The sequence below is a fragment of the Heptranchias perlo genome, chromosome 27, assembly GCF_035084215.1.
Source record: "Heptranchias perlo isolate sHepPer1 chromosome 27, sHepPer1.hap1, whole genome shotgun sequence".
In the NCBI taxonomy this organism is placed as follows: domain Eukaryota; kingdom Metazoa; phylum Chordata; class Chondrichthyes; order Hexanchiformes; family Hexanchidae; genus Heptranchias; species Heptranchias perlo.
Genome location: NC_090351.1, coordinates 28532495 through 28551660, shown reverse-complemented (window position 1 = coordinate 28551660; position 19166 = coordinate 28532495). Strand labels below are relative to the sequence as shown.

Genomic DNA, 19166 nt, shown 5'->3' with positions numbered 1-19166 from the left:
AAACTCGCCGAGCTTATTTCAACAGCAGCTCTCTTCCCTTGTGACATTTAACTCTGAGAAAGACAAGAGCAACAATGATGTTGGGACACCATCAATTCCCCTCCAAGTCAACCATTCTAACTTGGACATATGTTACTGTTCCTTCATCATCACTGAGTCAATATTGTGGAAATCACTACCGAACACAATTATGAGGGCACCATCAACACAAGGGCTGTAGTGGTTCAAGGAAAAGTCCTATCACCACCTTCTCAGGGTATCTAGGTATGGACAAACAATGGAGTTTTGCCCGCATTGCCCACATCCAAGAACAAAACTTTAAAAATTAATTTACATGAGTGGAAGATGCGCTCAGACATAATACAGGATATTTACAGGTGTTGGAGATGCCCAGAGATAGCCTCATTTGTCTCTTAGGACAACCATCGCCTCCTGTGTGTTTCCGAAGAACTGAAGTCATGTCCTCTGCTTTTCCTGAATGTGAAAGCTTTTGTGTGCGTTTCATCCATTTTGCTTGATCCCATGAGTTCAAAAGATCCAATCATGCAGAGTAAAAGTTAGTGTCAGCTGTGGCTCAGTGGTAGGTTGTGGGATCAAGCCCCAGTCCAGAATCTAGGTTGACACTTCAGTGCAGTACTGAGGGAGTGCTGTCTTTCAAAGATGACATTGGGCCCGATATTACCAGGGCGGCGGGGGGTCGATTGGGCGCGAGCGTAACGCGCCCGGTGAAATCAGTCTGCTCCGCACGCAATCGCAGGCTAATTGGATCCACTTACCTGTTGTTCCGGGTTCCCTGCTGCTAAGCTGCGCAGCGGGCGGACTGCGCATGCGCAGTAAGGTCTGTCAGCTGGAGGAGCCCTATTTAAAGGGGCAGTCCTCCACTGACTGATGCTGCAGGAAATAGGAAAAATTACAGCATGGAGCAGCCCAGGGGGAAGGCTGCTCCCAGGTTTAATGATGCCTCACTCCAGCTCTTAATGGATGGGGTGAAGAGGAGGGGGAGGACAGAGATCTTCCCCCCCGGCGGGCGGGAGGAAGCGGCCTGCCTCTGCCACCGAGAAGGCCTGGCTCGAGGTGGCAGAGGAGGTCACCTGCACCACCAACATATCGCGCACCTGCATACAGTGCAGGAGGCGCTGCAATGACCTAAGTAGGTCAGCCAAAGTGAGTACACTTATTCATTCCCCTACACTCTGTCTGCCACATCACAGCTCCCACCCCACATCTCCTTCTGCACTGCCAACACTACTCTGTCACATCACTCCTCACACCCACTCAAAGCTCATCCTCATCTTACCTGCACTTACTCACCTCGCCACTACTCATCCCGCCACTACCACTCAACCCAATCCTCATACAATCTCATGGCTCTATCTCATACTCACCCTCTCATGCATCTCTTTCACGGTCAGCCTCACTCAACCTGCCACTACCTGTGCTGCAGCCACAGGGCATGTATCACATATGTGCAGTAGGAAGCGTAAGGCAAACGTGTCGTGAGCATGAAGGGGATGCACAAGGGTGTTTGAGGGTTTGTCATGGTTATTACTTCTATTTAATTTCTGATCAACTCACATTACATAATATATTGGCACCACTACTGCCACGTCTTTGCGAATCTTGTCTGGTTTGTGCAATAATGCCCTTTCCTGAGGATCACAATGAAGACCCACAACTGATGCCACCCATTGTGTCACTGCAGAGTGGGTGTAGGTGTATTTGCAGGGCTCTTTTGTGCAGACGACTGAGAGACGTCAGCGATGTCCCCGGTGGCACCCTGAAAGGATGCGAAGGAGAAGTTGTTGAGGGCGGTGGTGACTTTGACAGCGACAGGTAAGAAGATGGTGCTCAGGCCAGCTGGGAGCAGCTCGGCATGAAGGAAGCTGCAGATGTCCACGACTACATGTCGACTGACTCTGAGCCTCCGTGTGCACTGCTGCTCAGAGAGGTCCAGGAAGCTGAGCCTCGGTCTGTGGACCCTGTGGCAAGAGTAGTGCCCTCTGCGACGCATCTCTCTCTCTGGTTGCCCTCCCTCCTGCTATGCAGGTGGAAGTGTCACAGTACTATGTTGTGGAGCTCCACGTGTCAGAGATGGACGGCGTGGCCGGCGAGGCTGGTGATGCTGTTCGCCCTCCGAGGAGGTCATGACTGCAGCTATGGCAGCCCCCATCCGGAAGATGTACATCTGAGGGGGTCCGCAAGGTAGGCAAATGTGACTGGACACCGGGGTAAGTGTGCAATTGGTGAATTTTGTTGTTAGGAGCATGGTGGTGGAGGCCAAACTTTGTCCAAAGTGACAGAGTGGCCTCCTGCAATGAGTGAGGGTCTCCCCCCACTGTCAAATGGACCTTTGCAGCTGCCACAGGCTGATGGTTGCAACACGTCCATTTGAACTGGGAGTGTTTCCCCCAGTACGAGAAACAGTCTCAGTCAGTTGCAAAATCCGATCCCTGCTAAAATAACAGGTCAATCAGGTCTGTAAACAACCTGAAGTACCTGTTCAAGTACTTTAAGTGGCACCCCGCCGACTTTAATTGCCGGTAGGAGTCCCACATGCAGGGGCTGTGCGCGCATGTCAGCGCGTCAGTGTGGAAACCCGGAAGTGGGCGTGTTGGAGCCGGGCTCCAGACCCACCCCGGGAATCCCCGATTTTCGCAGCCCCCCCCCGCCACGAACGCACCCGATCGCGGGTGCAAAAATCGAGCCCATTAAATCAAAGCCTTGTCTGCCCTTTTTAAAATTATGCCCCTTAAAAAAAGAGGGGGGGGGGAGGTGTTAAGTATAAAAGTGTCTCTTTATTGATGACACTGGGGTAATCCATGCCATCTTGGTAACTCAATTACTAAAACCAATTAAATAGTTGGTATTATCAGCGTCTATTGTGCACTGGCAGACACCAGTGCCCACCGGTCGCGGAAAGCCTCAAGCGTACCGGCAGACACCAAGTGCTCCTTCTCCAAATGTAGAAATAATTCTTCAACATATTGAAAACATGGTCTGTGATAGATTACATTTCATCCATCACTATTATGTGCAGTATTCACATTAGGGAGACAACAGGACCAGGCGTAGATCATGCCAGGTGCTCCCTTGTCCTCCAGGGGGCGCTCTCGACCCACAATGCCTAGGGGTAGAGTTTCCAAGATGGCTGCGGTGAAAGTGGCCGATGTGAAACGAGGGAGGCGGGAAATTTACCCGCGCGGTCCCGAGTTGGTAAACTGTCCTTAAAAGCGATTTAGAGCAATGGAAAAATCAGAGAGATACGATATAATAATGAGATGCACCGCCGCAGTATTCTTGCGTTCAGTTTTGTTTTTTTTCCCCTGAATCGGTATTTGTGTGTGAATTGACGGGAGAGTTCGACAGTACGAAATAACGGTGAGTTCCCGTTTGAAATCGGGGTTAAATTGTCGACTATTTGTTGCCTAAATGACCCACTTACTTGTGAATGATTGAATTTTGAGCCGCTTCCGGTCGCGCGTGCGTGCGGTTGCCATGGAGACCCTGGGACAGGTTGCCTTCTCCATTCACCTCAACACTGCACCACACACCTGGGGTTACCAACCCTCCAGGGATTAAAGGTTAATCTGGACACTGCTTGCCGGCCCAGGAGAAAAATCATTGGGGTATTAAAATAATTTATGTGTTTTATTTTCATTTTCTTTGAACATTTTTGTTTATTGGTTCTAAAAATCAGAGATTGGTGGAGGGTGGGGAGAAAGCTGTTTGACTGGAGTTTGGGGGGGTGGTGGTTGGAGGTCATGTGATGAAACCTCCAGGATTACATCCAACCAGAGTTGGCAACCCTACCTTAGGGTTAAATCTTGGATTGCATCTGGTATAAAAAAAGCACAGGTTTTATTTGCAACCGTTTCATTTTGTAACGCCAGAAATAATGTTGGGGATGTTGTAAGGGGTCATAGCTGTCTAGCAGCATTTTTAAAAAATATTAAAATCGTACCTAAAATCTGGTATGAGTAATCATTTATAATTAGTAGGTAAGTGTACCTCATTCTGTGACATTGAACCCACAAACCAGGAAGGTCCTACTTTCAGCCACTGGCTTCTGAGTTGATGGGGGTGCCACAATGGCTACAGGAGGGAACAATTGGCTGCTGTGAAGTCAGGAAGGATAGCATTGGGCCAAACAGTAATGCCCCACTATCAAATGTTCTGCTGGTGGTCACTGTTTAGGTTCACACTTGAAGAATACGCTCTTGGCTGAGGTTCCAGAGAGCTGCCAGCGCCCATGGAATTGCATCCCTGTGTAAATCACTGCCTTCAGATCGGAGTAGTTAAGGGAGAAAAATTACAGACTTTTGAATATTGGAGTACCGGAGGGAAAGTTAACATGGGACATCAGGAGAAAACTTAATTGCCCCTCAGTCCTGCGAGATATGTGTCCAAAATTTCAGTGAAATGTTTTCCCGTATCTCACTGCTTCCCTTGCTAGTAGTGCTGTATGGTTATGAAGGAGAGGAGACACCAACAGTGGGCTTCAGTGGATCTCCATTCTCCCTAAAAAGCCCAGTGGAGGAATACCAGAGTATAATTGCACAGCACCAGTGGAGAATACCAGAGTATAATTGAACATCAATTTCAGAAGGTTCAGGCAGTTATTGGTACCACTACTGAGATTACTCATTCAGTCACTCACCACAATGACCTGCATTAGATATTTTCTCAGAAAAGAAATAAAATTTCTACTTGTGTGGTTCCTATCAGTTGCTAGAATTATTTTTCCATTTTGTTTACTTATTTTTAAACGTGTTTTGTGTTTCAGTATGATTGTTACCATAATGGAGGCTGCACAGAAGGAGCAACTGATCTTTGCTGCACAGAAAACTTTAAGGATAAAGCAAAAGAAAAATTTCTCCGAATCACGTTGCTTGAATCTCTCTGCTGAAATCCTAGCTGTAGATTTAGAATTAAAACCCACCTTTCTGTTTGATTACAGTCTAGCAAAAGCAGAACAGATCCAGAAATATGTCCAGGAGATACAGAAAACTGGGCTTCTCTCGCAAGATTTACACATCCTCAACATTGAGGACAATGTACTAATAATAAACTTAAACAAAACCATCAGACACTTGGAAAGAGCACTGCAAGAAAATGGGGTTCCAGTCATTGATGTTTCGGTGCATAGAGCCAGCCCAAGACTAGCTGAGGCACGGGTTACTAAACAAGTGAAGGCCCAGATGGACCTTATTTTGAAGCACTTGCAATCCCAGGTAATTCAAAGAGGGAGGAGTGAATCAGGTTTTGTTAGTGCCAGTGAAATTTTCTCTTCAGAGTGGAACCTGTGTACAGTGTTTGGATTTCTCCTTGGGTTCCCAGTTTCATACTGGTTTGATATTAATAAGAGTTTTGAGAATTGTTTGAGCATGACTGAGCTTCGGGTTTTCTCCGTCTCTACGTTTTGTCCCAGAATCGCTAAAAACCTCAAATATCGAATGTACTCGTTCAGTGTCCCGGAAATCCTCTACTTGGATTTACAGAGCAGCATAGAGACTTGGAACAGGGATCTGCAGTCAGACTTTAACAAGCAGTCGACTTTCTCAGAACTCAGTATTTCCACAGAGACCGTCTGTCAGCCTGCAATTACACTATAAATAGTGTGTAAATGGAATATTGTGTAATTTGAGAAGTGTCTATTTAACTGCAAGAAGCAAAATACTGCAGATGCTGGAAATCTGAAATGATAAAATAAAAAGCAATACTGGTAACACTCAGCAGATCAGACAGCATCTGTGGAGTTCTGATGAAATGTCATAAAACCTGAAACATTAACTCTACCTTCCTCTCTCCACAGAGTTAAATATTTCTATTTAACTGCACTTCATTTACTTGGAAATGCAGCACTGCTTTATACCAGTCACTAAGGTACAATTGCAATGGTTGTGTGTCTTCTATGAAGTCAGGGGGACCCTGTGAAATTTATTAATGTCTCCTAAAATCAATTAAAAACACTATTATAAAATCAACCAATGAATTTCATAAGGGTCCCTGACTTTATGGATTCAGCTCAACCTGTGCAACTAATGCAAAACATACAACCTTACTGATAATTAGTAAATGCAATAAAACAGGTTAAAGAGCATTACCATATCTCTGTTTTTGGTGCCATTTACTAGTATTGCTCTAAATATATTTCTTATTAAATTTGGTTACATGTTTTCACAAAATAAATTACAGATGAGGGAGGCTATTCAGTCCATGTTAGCTCATCCATCCAGAAAAAAAAATACCTGATGTCCTCTCATCATGTCATCTCACTGGATCTTGAATGATTCTAACGTTTTTGCATCCACTGAACTACTTGGAAGAGCATTCCAAGTGTTGATCGCTTGAACCACTGCACTTCTCAAGTGGTTCACTGGGTTTAACTTATTTTTTATCATTTAATAGCGTATGTACTTCTGCGAGGACCCTTCAGCTACTTTCTTTCAAGGTTTTCAGCAGGCTCATTCATGGAAAGGTCAGGAGGAGGCCACTTCAGAAACTCTCATTTAATGCTGCCATGTTGATGGATATTTTCTCTGCAGCACAACATGTACAATGTGATTTCTTAGTTAAATTTTATTTAAAATAAAAGAGGCGTCCCATTCCAGGATGTCATGACACTCATTGTTCTACCAATCACTCCGTTGTTCTGTTTGTGGGTGTGGTAACTTCTCTATTGAGAAACCAAAGCCACTAGTGCAAGTACTATCAAAATTAAAAAAGTAAAATATAAGACAAGTTAAATCAAAAAATAGTGATTATATCATTATCAAGCTTGCATCTCCTACATGTAATGTATTCTTTACATAATGGTGGGAATTTGATTGGGAGACTGCAATCAATTTTGACTTCATAATGGGAATGTTGGGAGGAGACAGCATCTGTAGGACTGTCTATTTGAAGCTTTTGCAACAAAACAGGGAAGTTCAGAGGAGCACTTACTATTGTATTGATAAAATAGAGAAGAATAAGAAAGGTTGCAACAGAGAGAGGAGAGTGATTGTATATTGGACAACAGACCCTTTTGTGTAAATTCACAACATATTTGTAATATAAATATATTCAGAACAAATTATCATTTAGCAAAAAACAGATAATTACTGATACCTCAGTTTAGATCTTCGGTTACCCGTACAAATATAATATAACCTATTTAATATTGAGTAAGAGGAGAACTGGACCACAACAATTATACTATTGAGTTTCCTCAGTTGTAACCATGCATGTAATAATTCATTATTGTTGTATAAAAACTTTAAAAGTTTATATTTTACACAGTCCAGTGTTGTTGGAGGATGTGTGGGCTATAGGAAATCTGGGGCATGCCTGTTGATATCCCACTACAATGTGAACGAATGATTTTGTGTCCAGCAAATCTCCAGGGTCCACTTAATCTCTTGGTACAGTTACCTCTGGCCGCATCATATTGTACTGGATTTGATTTGATTTTTTTATAGAGGAATGGAAAACTGCTAAAAAAAATTAAAACATTTTGTAGATTTGCCTGTGTCTGGTTATCTTTATCAATTTCTGTATTTTTGACATCTGTAGCAAAGTATGTTTTTAACAAAAACAGTTTTAGAGGCATTCATTACAAGGGTTAAAACTTCTGTACAATACTGCTACTTTGGTTGTGTTTATTTTGCTGCTGTGGTATAGAGTTACTCTGTTTCCTGTCTGCAGTAGGGCTGGGATTTCACAATCCACTCCTGCAGAGATGAGCAAAGATATTGTAATAGGAGGGTTACAACGACCACCACTGACAGCATGCTGATAATAAATAGGCATTGTGCGTATAATGAAAAAAAGACTTGCATTCATATAACGCCTTTCACAACCTCAGGACGTCTCAAAGTGCTTTACAACCAATGGAGTACTTTTTTGAAGTGGTCACTGTTATAATGTAGGAAATGGTCCAACAACAGCATAAAAGCAAGAACTTGGAGCTATATTGATGACCACTGTGGCTGCCTTTATTTTTAAGCACCACGTATTGACCAAGGAGAGAATCTCGCCTCCAATAAGACAAAAGTATAGAAATGGATTTGTGGCATTTGATGCACTATTTCCATACATTCTGATTAACTGTGCTATTAGAGTGTAGGTGAATTAGCCCAGGATTTGCTGATGTTAAACACTATGGTGTTTATTGTCATCTTCAGCCCTGCTACCCAGAACCCATTAATCTCCTCCTGTTTTTTTAACTATGAGGAGCACAATTCAATTAATTTAATTAAATTAAATCTGGAATTAAAAAAAACTAGTATCAGTAATGGTGGCCATGAAACTCCCGGATTGTCATAAAAACTAATGTCCTTTAGGGAAGGAAACCTGCCGTCCTTACCCGGTCTGGCCTATATGTGACTCCAGACCCACAGCAATGTGGTTGATTCTTAATTGCCCTCTGAAATAGCCTAGCAAGCCACTCAGTTGTACAATCTTGCTTAAAAAATAGTCATAAGAATAAAACCGGACGGACCACCCGGCATCAGACCACCCAGCATTGGACCACTAGGCACCGGACACGACAACGGCAAACCAAGCCCAGTCGACGCTAAAAAGTCCTCCTCACTAACATCTGGGGACTTGTGCCAAAATTGGGAGAGCTGTCCCACAGACCAGTCAAGCAACAGCCTGACATAGCCATACTCACAGAATCATACCTTTCAGCCAACGTTGCAGACTCTTCCATCACCATCCCTGGGTATGTCCTGTCTCACCGGCAGGATAGACCGACCAGAGGTGGCGGTACAGTGATATACAGTCAGGAGGGAGTGGCCCTGGGAGTCCTCAACATTGACTCCGGACCCCATGAAATCTCATGGCATCAGGTCAAACATGGGCAAGGAAACCTCCTGCTGATTAACACCTACCACCCTCCCTCAGCTGATGAATCAGTCCTCCTCCATGTTGAGCACCACTTGGAGGAAGCACTGAGAGTAGCAAGGGCACAGAATGTACTCTGGGTGGGGGACTTCAATGTCCATCACCAGGAGTGGCTCGGTAGCACCACCACTGACCGAGCTGGCCGAGTCCTGAAGGACATAGCTGCCAGACTGGGCCTGCGGCAGGTGGTAAGCGAACCAACACGAGGGAAAAACCTACTTGACCTCGTCCTCACCAATCTATCTGTCGCAGTTGCATCTGTCCATGACAGTATTGGTAGGAGTGACCACCGCACAGTCCTTGTAGAGACGAAGTCCCATCTTTGCACTGAGAACACCATCCAATGTGATGTATGGCACTATCACCGTGCTAAATGGGATAGATTCAGAACAGATCGAGCAGCTCAAAACTGGGCATCCATGAGGCGCTGTGGGCCATCAGCAGCAGCAGAATCTGAAACCTCATGGCCCGGCATATTCCTCACTCTACCATTACCAACAAGCCAGGGGATCAACCCTGGTTCAATGAAGAGTGTAGAAGAGCATGCCAGGAGCAGTACCAGGCATACCTAAAAATGAGGTGCCAACCTGGTGAAGCTACAACACAGGACTACATGCATGCTAAACAGTGGAAGCAACATGCTATAGACAGAGCTAAGCAATTCCACAACCAACGGATCAGATCAAAGTTCTGCAGTCCTGCCACATCCAGTTGTGAATGGTGGTGGACAATTAAACAACTAACGGTAGGAGGAGGCTCCGTAAACATCCTCATCCTCAATAATGGCGGAGTCCAGCACGTGAGTGCAAAAGAAAAGGCTGAAGCATTTGCAACCATGTTCAGCCAGAATTACCGAGTGGATGATCCATCTTGGCCTCCTCCCGATATCCCCACCATCACGGAAGCCAGTCTTCAGCCAATTCAATTCACTCCATGTGATATCAAGAAATGGCTGAGTGCACTGGATACAGCAAAGGCTATGGGCCCCGACAACATCCCAGCTGTAGTGCTGAAGACTTGTGCTCCAGAACTAGCTGCACCTCTAGCCAAACTGTTCCAGTACAGCTGCAACACTGGCATCTACCCGACAATGTGGAAAATTGCCCAGGCATGTCCTGTCCACAAAAAGCAGGACAAATCCAATCCGGCCAATTACCGCCCCATCAGTCTACTCTCAATCATCAGCAAAGTGATGGAAGGTGTCGTCGACAGTGCTATCAAGCGGCACTTACTCACCAATAACCTGCTCACCGATGCTCAGTTTGCGTTCCGCCAGGACCACTCGGCTCCAGACCTCATTACAGCCTTGGTCCAAACATGGACAAAAGAGCTGAATTCCAGAGGTGAGATGAGAGTTACTGCCCTTGACATCAAGGCAGCATTTGATCGAGTATGGCACCAAGGAGCCCTAGTAAAATTGAAGTCAATGGGAATCAGGGGGAAAACTCTCCAGTGGTTGGAGTCATACCTAGCACAAAGGAAGATGGTAGTGGTTGTTGGAGGCCAATCATCTCAGCCCCAGGACATTGCTGCAGGAGTTCCTCAAGGCAGTGTCCTAGGCCCAACCATCTTCAGCTGCTTCATCAATGACCTTCCCTCCATCATAAGGTCAGAAATGGGGATGTTCGCTGATGATTGCACAGTGTTCAGTTCCATTCACAACCCCTCAGATAATGAAGCAGTCTGTGCCCGCATGCAGCAAGACCTGGTTAATATCCAGGCTTGGGCTGATAAGTGGCAAGTAACTTGTGTGCCAGGCAATGACCATCTCCAACAAGAGAGCGTCTAACCACCGCCCCTTGACATTCAACGGCATTACCATCGCCGAAACCCCCACCATCAACATCCTGGGGGTCACCATTGACCAGAAACTTAACTGGACCAGCCACATAAATACTGTGGCTACAAGAGCAGGTCAGAGGCTGTGTATTCTGCGGTGAGTGACTCACCTCCTGACTCCCTAAAGCCTTTCCACCATCTACAAGGCACAAGTCAGGAGTGTGATGGAATACTCTCCATTTGCCTGGACGAGTGCAGCTCCAACAACACTCAAGAAGCTCGACACCATCCAGGACAAAGCAGCACGCTTGATTGGCACCCCATCCACCACCCTAAGCATTCACTCCCTTCACCACCGGCGCACCATGGCTGCAGTGTGTACCATCCACAGGATGCACTGCAGCAATTAGCCAAGGCTACTTCGACAGTACCATCCAAACCTGCGACCTATACCACCTAGAAGGACAAGAGCAGCAAGCACATGGTAACAACACCACCTGCACGTTCCCCTCCAAGTCACATACCATCCCGACTTGGAAATATATCGCCGTTCCTTCATCGTCGCTGGGTCAAAATCCTGGAACTCCCTTCCTAACAACACTGTGGGAGAACCTTCACCAAACGGACTGCAGCGGTTCAAGAAGGCGGCTCACCACCACCTTCTCGAGGGCAATTAGGGATGGGCAATAAATGCTGGCCTCGCCAGTGACGCCCACATCCCATGAACGAATGAAAAAAATCATTTTCTGCCCATTTAAATGAGCAGATGGAAAATCATGGGACGCATGCGCCTGAATTCCTGATATGTCCAGAGGTTAGTTTTGTCTAATGCATATTAAAATGTTATTGGAAGTATTACTGAATTTAGTTGGACCTGAAATGCTACAGATGCTTATCAATTCACTCAGGCACACATTTGTAAATAAGAGCTCGTGAGAAGCATGTGAAAGATGAGATTTTTTAGTAGGACAGGGATTTATTCATATGATACTTTTCTGGTTTACTCTTGAACGTTCCCCAGGTGTCTTATTATTGGATTGTCCAAGTGCAACTGGACCCCATAATCTACTCTTTCTTTTAAGGTCAGAAGTGTTTATATCATCTTCCATGTCTTTCTCTTCATTGGTCGTTCACAAGTAATTTTGATAGATTGGAGTGTGGGTCAAAGATAGCACTATAATATTCGGACTGATTTTGCAACCCATGATCCCCAATAGCGAGGCTCCATGCTGGAATCCTCGCTTTGCAAAATGACCCCTTGTACTTATGTACCCTTTGAAAAATCCACAAAAAAGACATAATAGTTGTATCCTACTCCAGAGAATTTATTTTTCATAGCTGTACAATGTCTTTACAACAGCAATGACCATAATATTTTACACATTGTATGTTGTATCCATATATCTTCACTTAAAAAAATACAATTATTTTCAAGAAGGTAAAGTTAATAAGACTGTAAATAAAAATCAAGATAAGGTTCATAATAAACATTTATTTTGTACTTGTTGATTTCACATCAAGTACTTATCAAGCTAGTTCAAGTAAGGTTTGTATAGAGGAATATTCCTATGTATTAAATTATGAGCACAGTGTTTGTGTTCTTGGGATTAACAGCAATTCACAACATAGCGAATACCAGTTTAGTTTGGTGTACAAATTTTTACAGGTTTATTTTGACCATGTGTCCAAGTTCTTTGAAATCTCAACTTGCCACCTTCTTGGCTTGTTTTACAATATTTCAGCTATGTGGGTTAGCAGTGCTAGCTGTTATCATGTACACACAAAGACAGGCCCATTGTCATTGTGAGTGTAAATTAACCTCACTTGGAAGGCATGTGCCATTCCCATCTTCAGCACAAGTTAAAATTGCTTTAGCTTCCACCTTTCTGGCTTATTCTTTTTGAAGGTACATACCTGTTACCGCCCCCTCCCCCTCCCAGTTTTCTTCCCTTACTTGTCCCTTCTGGGTCATTCATCTCCTACAGCTGAGAGAATGGTGCAGGCAACCTTCTTCCAGGCCACTCTCAGTGCCTTTGTCGGCCTGCAGCCAGGATGTGCATGATAGAGGTCCGGTGAAGGCTCCATCTGATTCCCCCTCCCCCCTTTTCTACAACAGCATGGTCAAGATTGGGACCCCAGCAGAGTGTGGAATTGAACAGTGATCCCATCGTCCCAATGTGATGCTCTACCATTCTGTGCCCCCTACACCAGCAGGTTTGCGTACAATTTTAAATATTTATGAAAAAAATAAACATATCTGGAGACTAATCATCTTCTAATTATAATGACCCCATGCAAAGAAAATTACTGTAATTTTCAGCTGCCATTTTTGAAGTCAGTAAACAATACTTAATGTGAATACATTTTTCACTCTGCTTTATGCCTTAACAATGAATATGATGACGTAATTTAGTGGGAGTTTTAACCAAATACGTTGTAAAGTGGATTGTACAGAAATAAAATTTGTTGTCCATGGTTCATCTCATCGTCACTTGTCCTAAATAGTAGTTTAAAAATAGCACACTCAAAATAGAAGTCAAACCATAGACAAGAAATCTGATTTACTGCCTTTGAAGGGAACAAAGTATTTTTGACATACAGATCACAAAGCTCATATGGCACCAGAGCACTTCCTGTTAACTGCATCAGTCGCTCATCAATTGAGTTTGTTGGACTACCTTATTGGATAGTTATGTAAATAATGTATTCGTCTGGTAATCTCATCAGAATGGGCTGTTGAGAATGACTTAAAAGAAAGCTGCATTTAGATTAAAGTGGAATCGTGGGCTTAAATATTACAGAACTGTCAATTTTAGTTCATCTTGCCATGTCACCTGCAGGTGAAACATATATTCTAATAAACATGGTATTCTGTTTTCACTGAGGAACAAGGTTGTTTATTTCTTTCTGAGAAATACATCATCTCAAATTTCTATAAGTAGAATACAAAGGGACTTGCCTGAGTGGTTTGTTTGATGAACTCCTTGTGAACTGGTTTCAGACTTCTGCTTCTATAATGAGCTATTCAAAATCTCACCAATTGCTTTCAGCTTTAAAATAACTCTATTCATGAATAAACCTGTTTAATAATTTACCCTGCTATGAAAAATGTCTGTCATGGCTGATATTATGTGTCTTCCGAAGTGACATAAGATGTATCTGAATCCTACATACTAAGTGTAAACAAAAGAAACCAAAGCCATTTATCTCAATGGTTGTAAAGTGGGCCAATTGACTATGTAGACTTCATTATTGTAATAAAACAAAGAGCTGTGACAGAGAATTAATATTTGACTACGGTGGTATTATATGAGTATTTTGAAGCAAGTTCTCACATTAGCATCAATGCAAAGTGGTAAAACATTATCCTGGAACAGCTGAATGAAAGTAATACATTGGCCTGGATTTTCCTCTGAGCAGGGTATGAACAGCACCCACTGCTCGTTAGACTTGTAGTTGCCTATAAACTGTTCTTGTTTTTTTTCACGGCAAGTCCCTCTCATGGGGCGCTGAATCCAAAACGGCGCCCTCTCCTGGGCACCTGGTCTGTGTGAACGGGGCAGGGAACTATCTATTCCCCATACCAATCAGATTAAAGCATCTGAAGAACAGCAGAGGGTCAGAAGCAGGAAGTGTAAGTTAGAATAGTGAATTCAATGTCAGATCAGGTACAGAAAGCAAAATAAAGAGAAGGTAAAAAAGACTGAATTAAGAGACAGAGATAAAAGAGACAAAGAAAAAGGAAAAACATTAAACAAAAATTTTTTTTTTTAAATGTCCAACAACAATTAAAATCTGAAGGAATGTGACTGCACAGTTTTAATTTTCACTGCTAGAGGGGTTGTTTGGCAGTCATTAAGACTTACCACGCCATTAAAAGTGTGCTTAGACTTAAATGACCTGACGTACCTATTTTGTTGAGACTAGTTCGTATCCATCAGGTCAATGCAACAACTTCATGCCGTCCATTCATTTGAATGGTGAGTCAGCCGGCAAGATGTCGTTCTCGCAAAGTTTACAGAGGAGGGGCGCATCTGGTACAGCAACTTCCAGATTTCCACATTTGACTGCACATGTGCGGCCGCTGGAAGTTGCTGTGCCAGATGCACAGAAATAACGGGAGCCCTGTTAGCCTCGCCGTTATTTTCAGAGGAAAATCCGGTCCAACATCAACTCATCACTTAAAATTGGGCGGACCCTGCTAAGTTTGTCTTTGTAGGTTTTGTGGTGCACCCCTGTTAAACAAGTGGGTGGGTCACAACTTCACTAGACACTTTCAAATTGTCATTTGAAATGTAAATGTTTGTTCCCACTGGAGAAAAATACTGATCATGGACAATCGACCTGTACAGAGATTAGTGAGCTTCTGTTCAATTAATCACATTAATTCCATCAATCAACAGAATGATCTTATAGGGAACAAAATATCTGTGAAATCAGTTATAGCAGAACTAACTCCACATTATTTGATCCTCCAGTGTAAATGTGCTCTGCATTCAAAATGGTGATTCACAGAATTATGCTGTATGTTCCTCAATAAAATCCACCATTCTCTCCCAAAACATTGACACTATTTTTGTTATTGATTCTTAACTGTTCATCAGTAAGCAGTTTCATCGGCCTGAGTTTGATTCATTATACTTAAGGCATTTGGGCAGCCCCAATTCACTGTGCAAATTCCTGACCCTTCACTAATAGGGGCTCCCGTATTTAATATTCAAACAGATTTCTAATTGCTCTGCTCCCAACCCATTATCAAATCCTGATTTTGAAACTCTAGTATAAGGGGGAAGTTCCTGTGGAAATTTTCAAGTGCTAAAGTTTCAAGGTTAGCCAGGCTTTGAATATGGATGGAAAGATCAAAGTCTGTTTAAATGTATTTGATTGATACAGATTTTGTATTTGTTCACAAGTCGGCAGATTCTCTGCACATACAATAAAATATGATGCAACCATTGTTCCCTCTTGTTACTTCTCCCGTTTTAAGGTATCCTCCATTCCCTTTTGCCAAGCATTATCACTGCGGCTAAAGATCAGTCAGGAAAGCTGCCCCATAATCTCTGCCCACACTACTCTGTAACCAGCATATAAGAGGTGCATGAAAGCAATCTGAGGTAAAAAAAAATCTCTTATTCATTTTGTTTTCTCCTACCGAAGAAGTGGTGAACCTCTGCTTTGGGCTACCATTTGATAACTGAAATACATCACATGGCTAAGTATCCAGAATTCCACACATGATAAGTTACTGACCTCAGTCAGGTTGGAAAGGGCAAGCAACAAGCTTCTGTTCTGTGAACCTATGCATCTGTCTAATTCTATTTTATAATATTCAACATGTACAGTAAATTATTTTTGCAAATGTTTAAAGATAAAAAAATGTTTTTTTTGGAAGAACGTTCAGTGTTCAAAGGCTTAAGCAAGTTTATGCTGGTGACAAAATGGGGCAGAAATTGCTCCCAAAATAACAGAGGAGCTCAACAGCGTTCTCTGTTTTCTATGGCGAATCGAAGGAGCAAGTTCCCACGTCTGCACATGTGCACTAAAACCCGGAAATCGTGAACTTGCTCCTATTGGTTCGCTAGCAATTTGACAGCTGCGAATTAAAGGGACATCGCATGCTACAATCATAGAAATCACTGAAAAATCGCAAACTTGCTTATCTGCTCAATTGGAACGTAACTAATTACAGGTGTGCTGAAAAATACCTGGTCTAAACTAAGTTTTAAAAGCACGATAACTCTTTATGACTGCCAAACAACTAAAAATTAAATTTTAAAAATGTGGAGTCTCATATTACTCCTGATTTTAATAGTTTTTGGTCCTTAAAAAAAATTAAAAATTTTTATTTTTATTTTTCCCTTCGGTCTCTTTAATTTAATTCAAGTATTTCTTTGGCTTTTTGTAAAAAAAAATTAAATTTTTGTTTACAATGACTTCCAGAATTCTAACTTTAAATGAATGAAGTCTGCTTGCCTATTTGTGGGCGTGACTTCTCCTGACAGATTTTGTGGGCGTGTCTTCTATTCTCACAGACATTTCCATGTGAATCAACTTACGCAATTCAGAGGCTGAGTTGATAGCGCACAATTCTTTAAAAGTTCAAGATCACGCAAGTCGACACCACAGAGCTTGCAGTAAGTACGTTCGTAAACTTATTTTGCAGGAGCCGCAGTGATCGTTGCCATGCCACTCTGCGCCAATTCTGGCCCAATGTGTTTAATCCAACTTCTTAGAAAGGGATATTGTCCAGATTTGCCCAAAGTACAGCAAGCCCTGCCGCTGCTGCAGCCAGCAGGAAGAAGGCCACACATCGACAGCATCGCCTCTGGAAGAGAGAAAAAACATTCAGTGAATTAATTATCTCCTAGAATCACCCAAAAATCTACCTGAATATCTGCGTGTGCTAACTCCCCCACTTACTGGGCCCTGATCGCTGCTTGGAAACACTCATTAACCAGGTGGCAGCTTCAGATTTCATCATTTGTTAGGAGACATTCATAATTTTCATGAATACAATGAGCTGGCTTTTGCTTACTATCTCCTTAATCTGTACATATGGTGAAAATTGATAATTCATGTATGGGCATTACTCCTGTTCTCCCCAAATATTCTTCTCATGCTTTGAAAAATTATGGATATTCTTTATTTTGTCTGTACTTTAAATATGCGTGTGATATTATGTAGCATAACATATTGGCAGCTTTGGTGTGATGCTGTACATCTATGTGATGTCAGGCAGTATGGTGAATTCTAGGTGAATAATAGAATGACTTTTCTAGATGAATGACATGTTCCACCATGATATATTCTAGATTAATCAAATACTAGGCAGCTGACATAGTGCAAATCAAAGTGATATCATGCAGCACATTATACTGCTCTACATCTATGTGATAACGTTAAGAATAAAGAAAGAACATGTGGGAATATTTAGTGCATCGTTTTGTCCCGGTTGAAGCTAAGTTTCTGTCAAATCAATGGCTTCCAAAGCATTTCATCTGGCTTCTGGCTGTTCAGGAGGTCACGTTACGATGTGAGTGAATAATATATATTTATAATGTTTAATGCAACACCTTACATTTTGCTAGTGCTTGCCTAACATACTTACATTTCACCGATGATACAAAGATTGGTGGCGTAGTAAGTAGTGTATACGGGAGCATAAAATTACAAAGAGACTTTGATCGACTAAGTGAGTGGGCAAAACGGTGGCAGATGGATTTCAATGCAGTTAAGTGTGGGGTCACCCATTTTGGACTAAAAAAGGATAGTTCCGAGTAGTTTTAAGTGGTGAAAAGCTAGGAACAGTGACTGTCCAAAGAGATTTAGGGGTCTGTGTACACAGATCACTAAAATGTAGTAGTCAGGTACAAAAAATAATCAAAAAGGCTAAAGGAATGTTAATCTTTATAACTAGAGGGCTAGAATATAAAGGGGAGGAAGTTTTGCTACAGCTATACAAAGACCTGGTTAGATCACATCTAGAGTATTGTGTACTGTTCTGGGCACCGCACCTCAGAAAGGATATATTCGCCTTGGAAGGAGTGCAGTGCAGATTCACCAGAATGTTAACAGGGCTCCAAGGGTTAGATTATGAGGAATGATTACATAAACTAGGCTTTTATTCCCTGGAATATAGAAGGTTAATGGGTGATTTGTTGAGTTTTTAGAATTTTGAAAGGAATTGATAGGGTAGATAGGGAAAAACTTTTTCAGTTGGTGGGGGAGTCTAGGACAAGGGGACATAACCTTGAAATCAGAGCCAGGTCATTCAGGAGAGAAGCTAGGAAACAATTTTTCACACAAAGGGTGGTAGAAGTGCGGAACTGTCTCCCACAAAAAGCAGTAGTCGTTTGCTCAATTAATAATTTTAAATCGGAGATCGATAGATTTTTGCCAGCCAAGGAAATTAAGGGATATGGAGCCAAGGCGGGTAGATGGAGTTAGGATACAGATCAGCCATGATCTGAATGAATGGCGGAACAGGCTCGAGGGGCTGAATGGCCTACTCATGTTTCGATATTATCCTGGCTTTCCTGTCTGCCTTACCTACTGCACTGCAGCTTCTTTCCCTCACTGACCTGCTGCACAGGGCACTATCCTGGATTTTCTCCCTCTTGACTTATGGGTCACAAATACCTTTCCTCATCATTTCCCTCTTTTAGCACCACTATAATTTTCTGTGCTCGCTAATATTGGTCACAGTCTCTATCTTTCTTCACCTCATGGTAATGAGCTGTTTCTTCCTGATTGGTCAGTTGAACGTGACCAAGATGGAGCTAGTTAACAATTTCTCCCTCTCTCATTCCTTCAAATCCATCACTGTTCTCTCCCTTTTAACTAGCTACTGAGAAGCTTCCATTTAACATACTGAATATATATCAGCTTTCTCTCATGTTCCTTAAAACCTACCTCTTTGACCAAGCTTTTGGTCACTTGTGGCTCAGTGTCAAATTTGTTTGTTAACGCTCCTGTGAAGCGCCTTGGGACATTTTACT

The 19166-nt window shown here is 42.7% G+C and overlaps 2 protein-coding genes across 3 annotated transcripts in view; one reads left to right on the top strand and one right to left on the bottom strand.

Annotated features, from left to right (window-relative positions):
- Positions 1-3134: 3134 nt before the first annotated feature.
- Positions 3135-7502, top strand: c27h1orf74 (chromosome 27 C1orf74 homolog). Its single transcript, XM_068007842.1, has 2 exons — positions 3135-3378; positions 4784-7502. Exon 2 carries the CDS (start codon positions 4785-4787, stop codon positions 5610-5612), a length of 828 nt encoding a protein of 275 aa, XP_067863943.1. The 5' UTR covers positions 3135-3378; position 4784; the 3' UTR covers positions 5613-7502.
- A 4638-nt stretch (positions 7503-12140) lies between these two features.
- The window catches only part of traf3ip3 (TRAF3 interacting protein 3), a 38623-nt gene continuing 31597 nt past the window's right edge, over positions 12141-19166 (bottom strand). The window contains exon 15 of one of the 2 annotated variants that reach the window (XM_068007526.1): positions 12141-16993. In XM_068007526.1, the coding sequence (XP_067863627.1) occupies positions 16898-16993 (96 nt within the window). In that variant the 3' untranslated portion in view covers positions 12141-16897. The remainder of the gene's footprint in view (positions 16994-19166) is intronic. The other variant, XM_068007527.1, reaches the window with a different exon arrangement.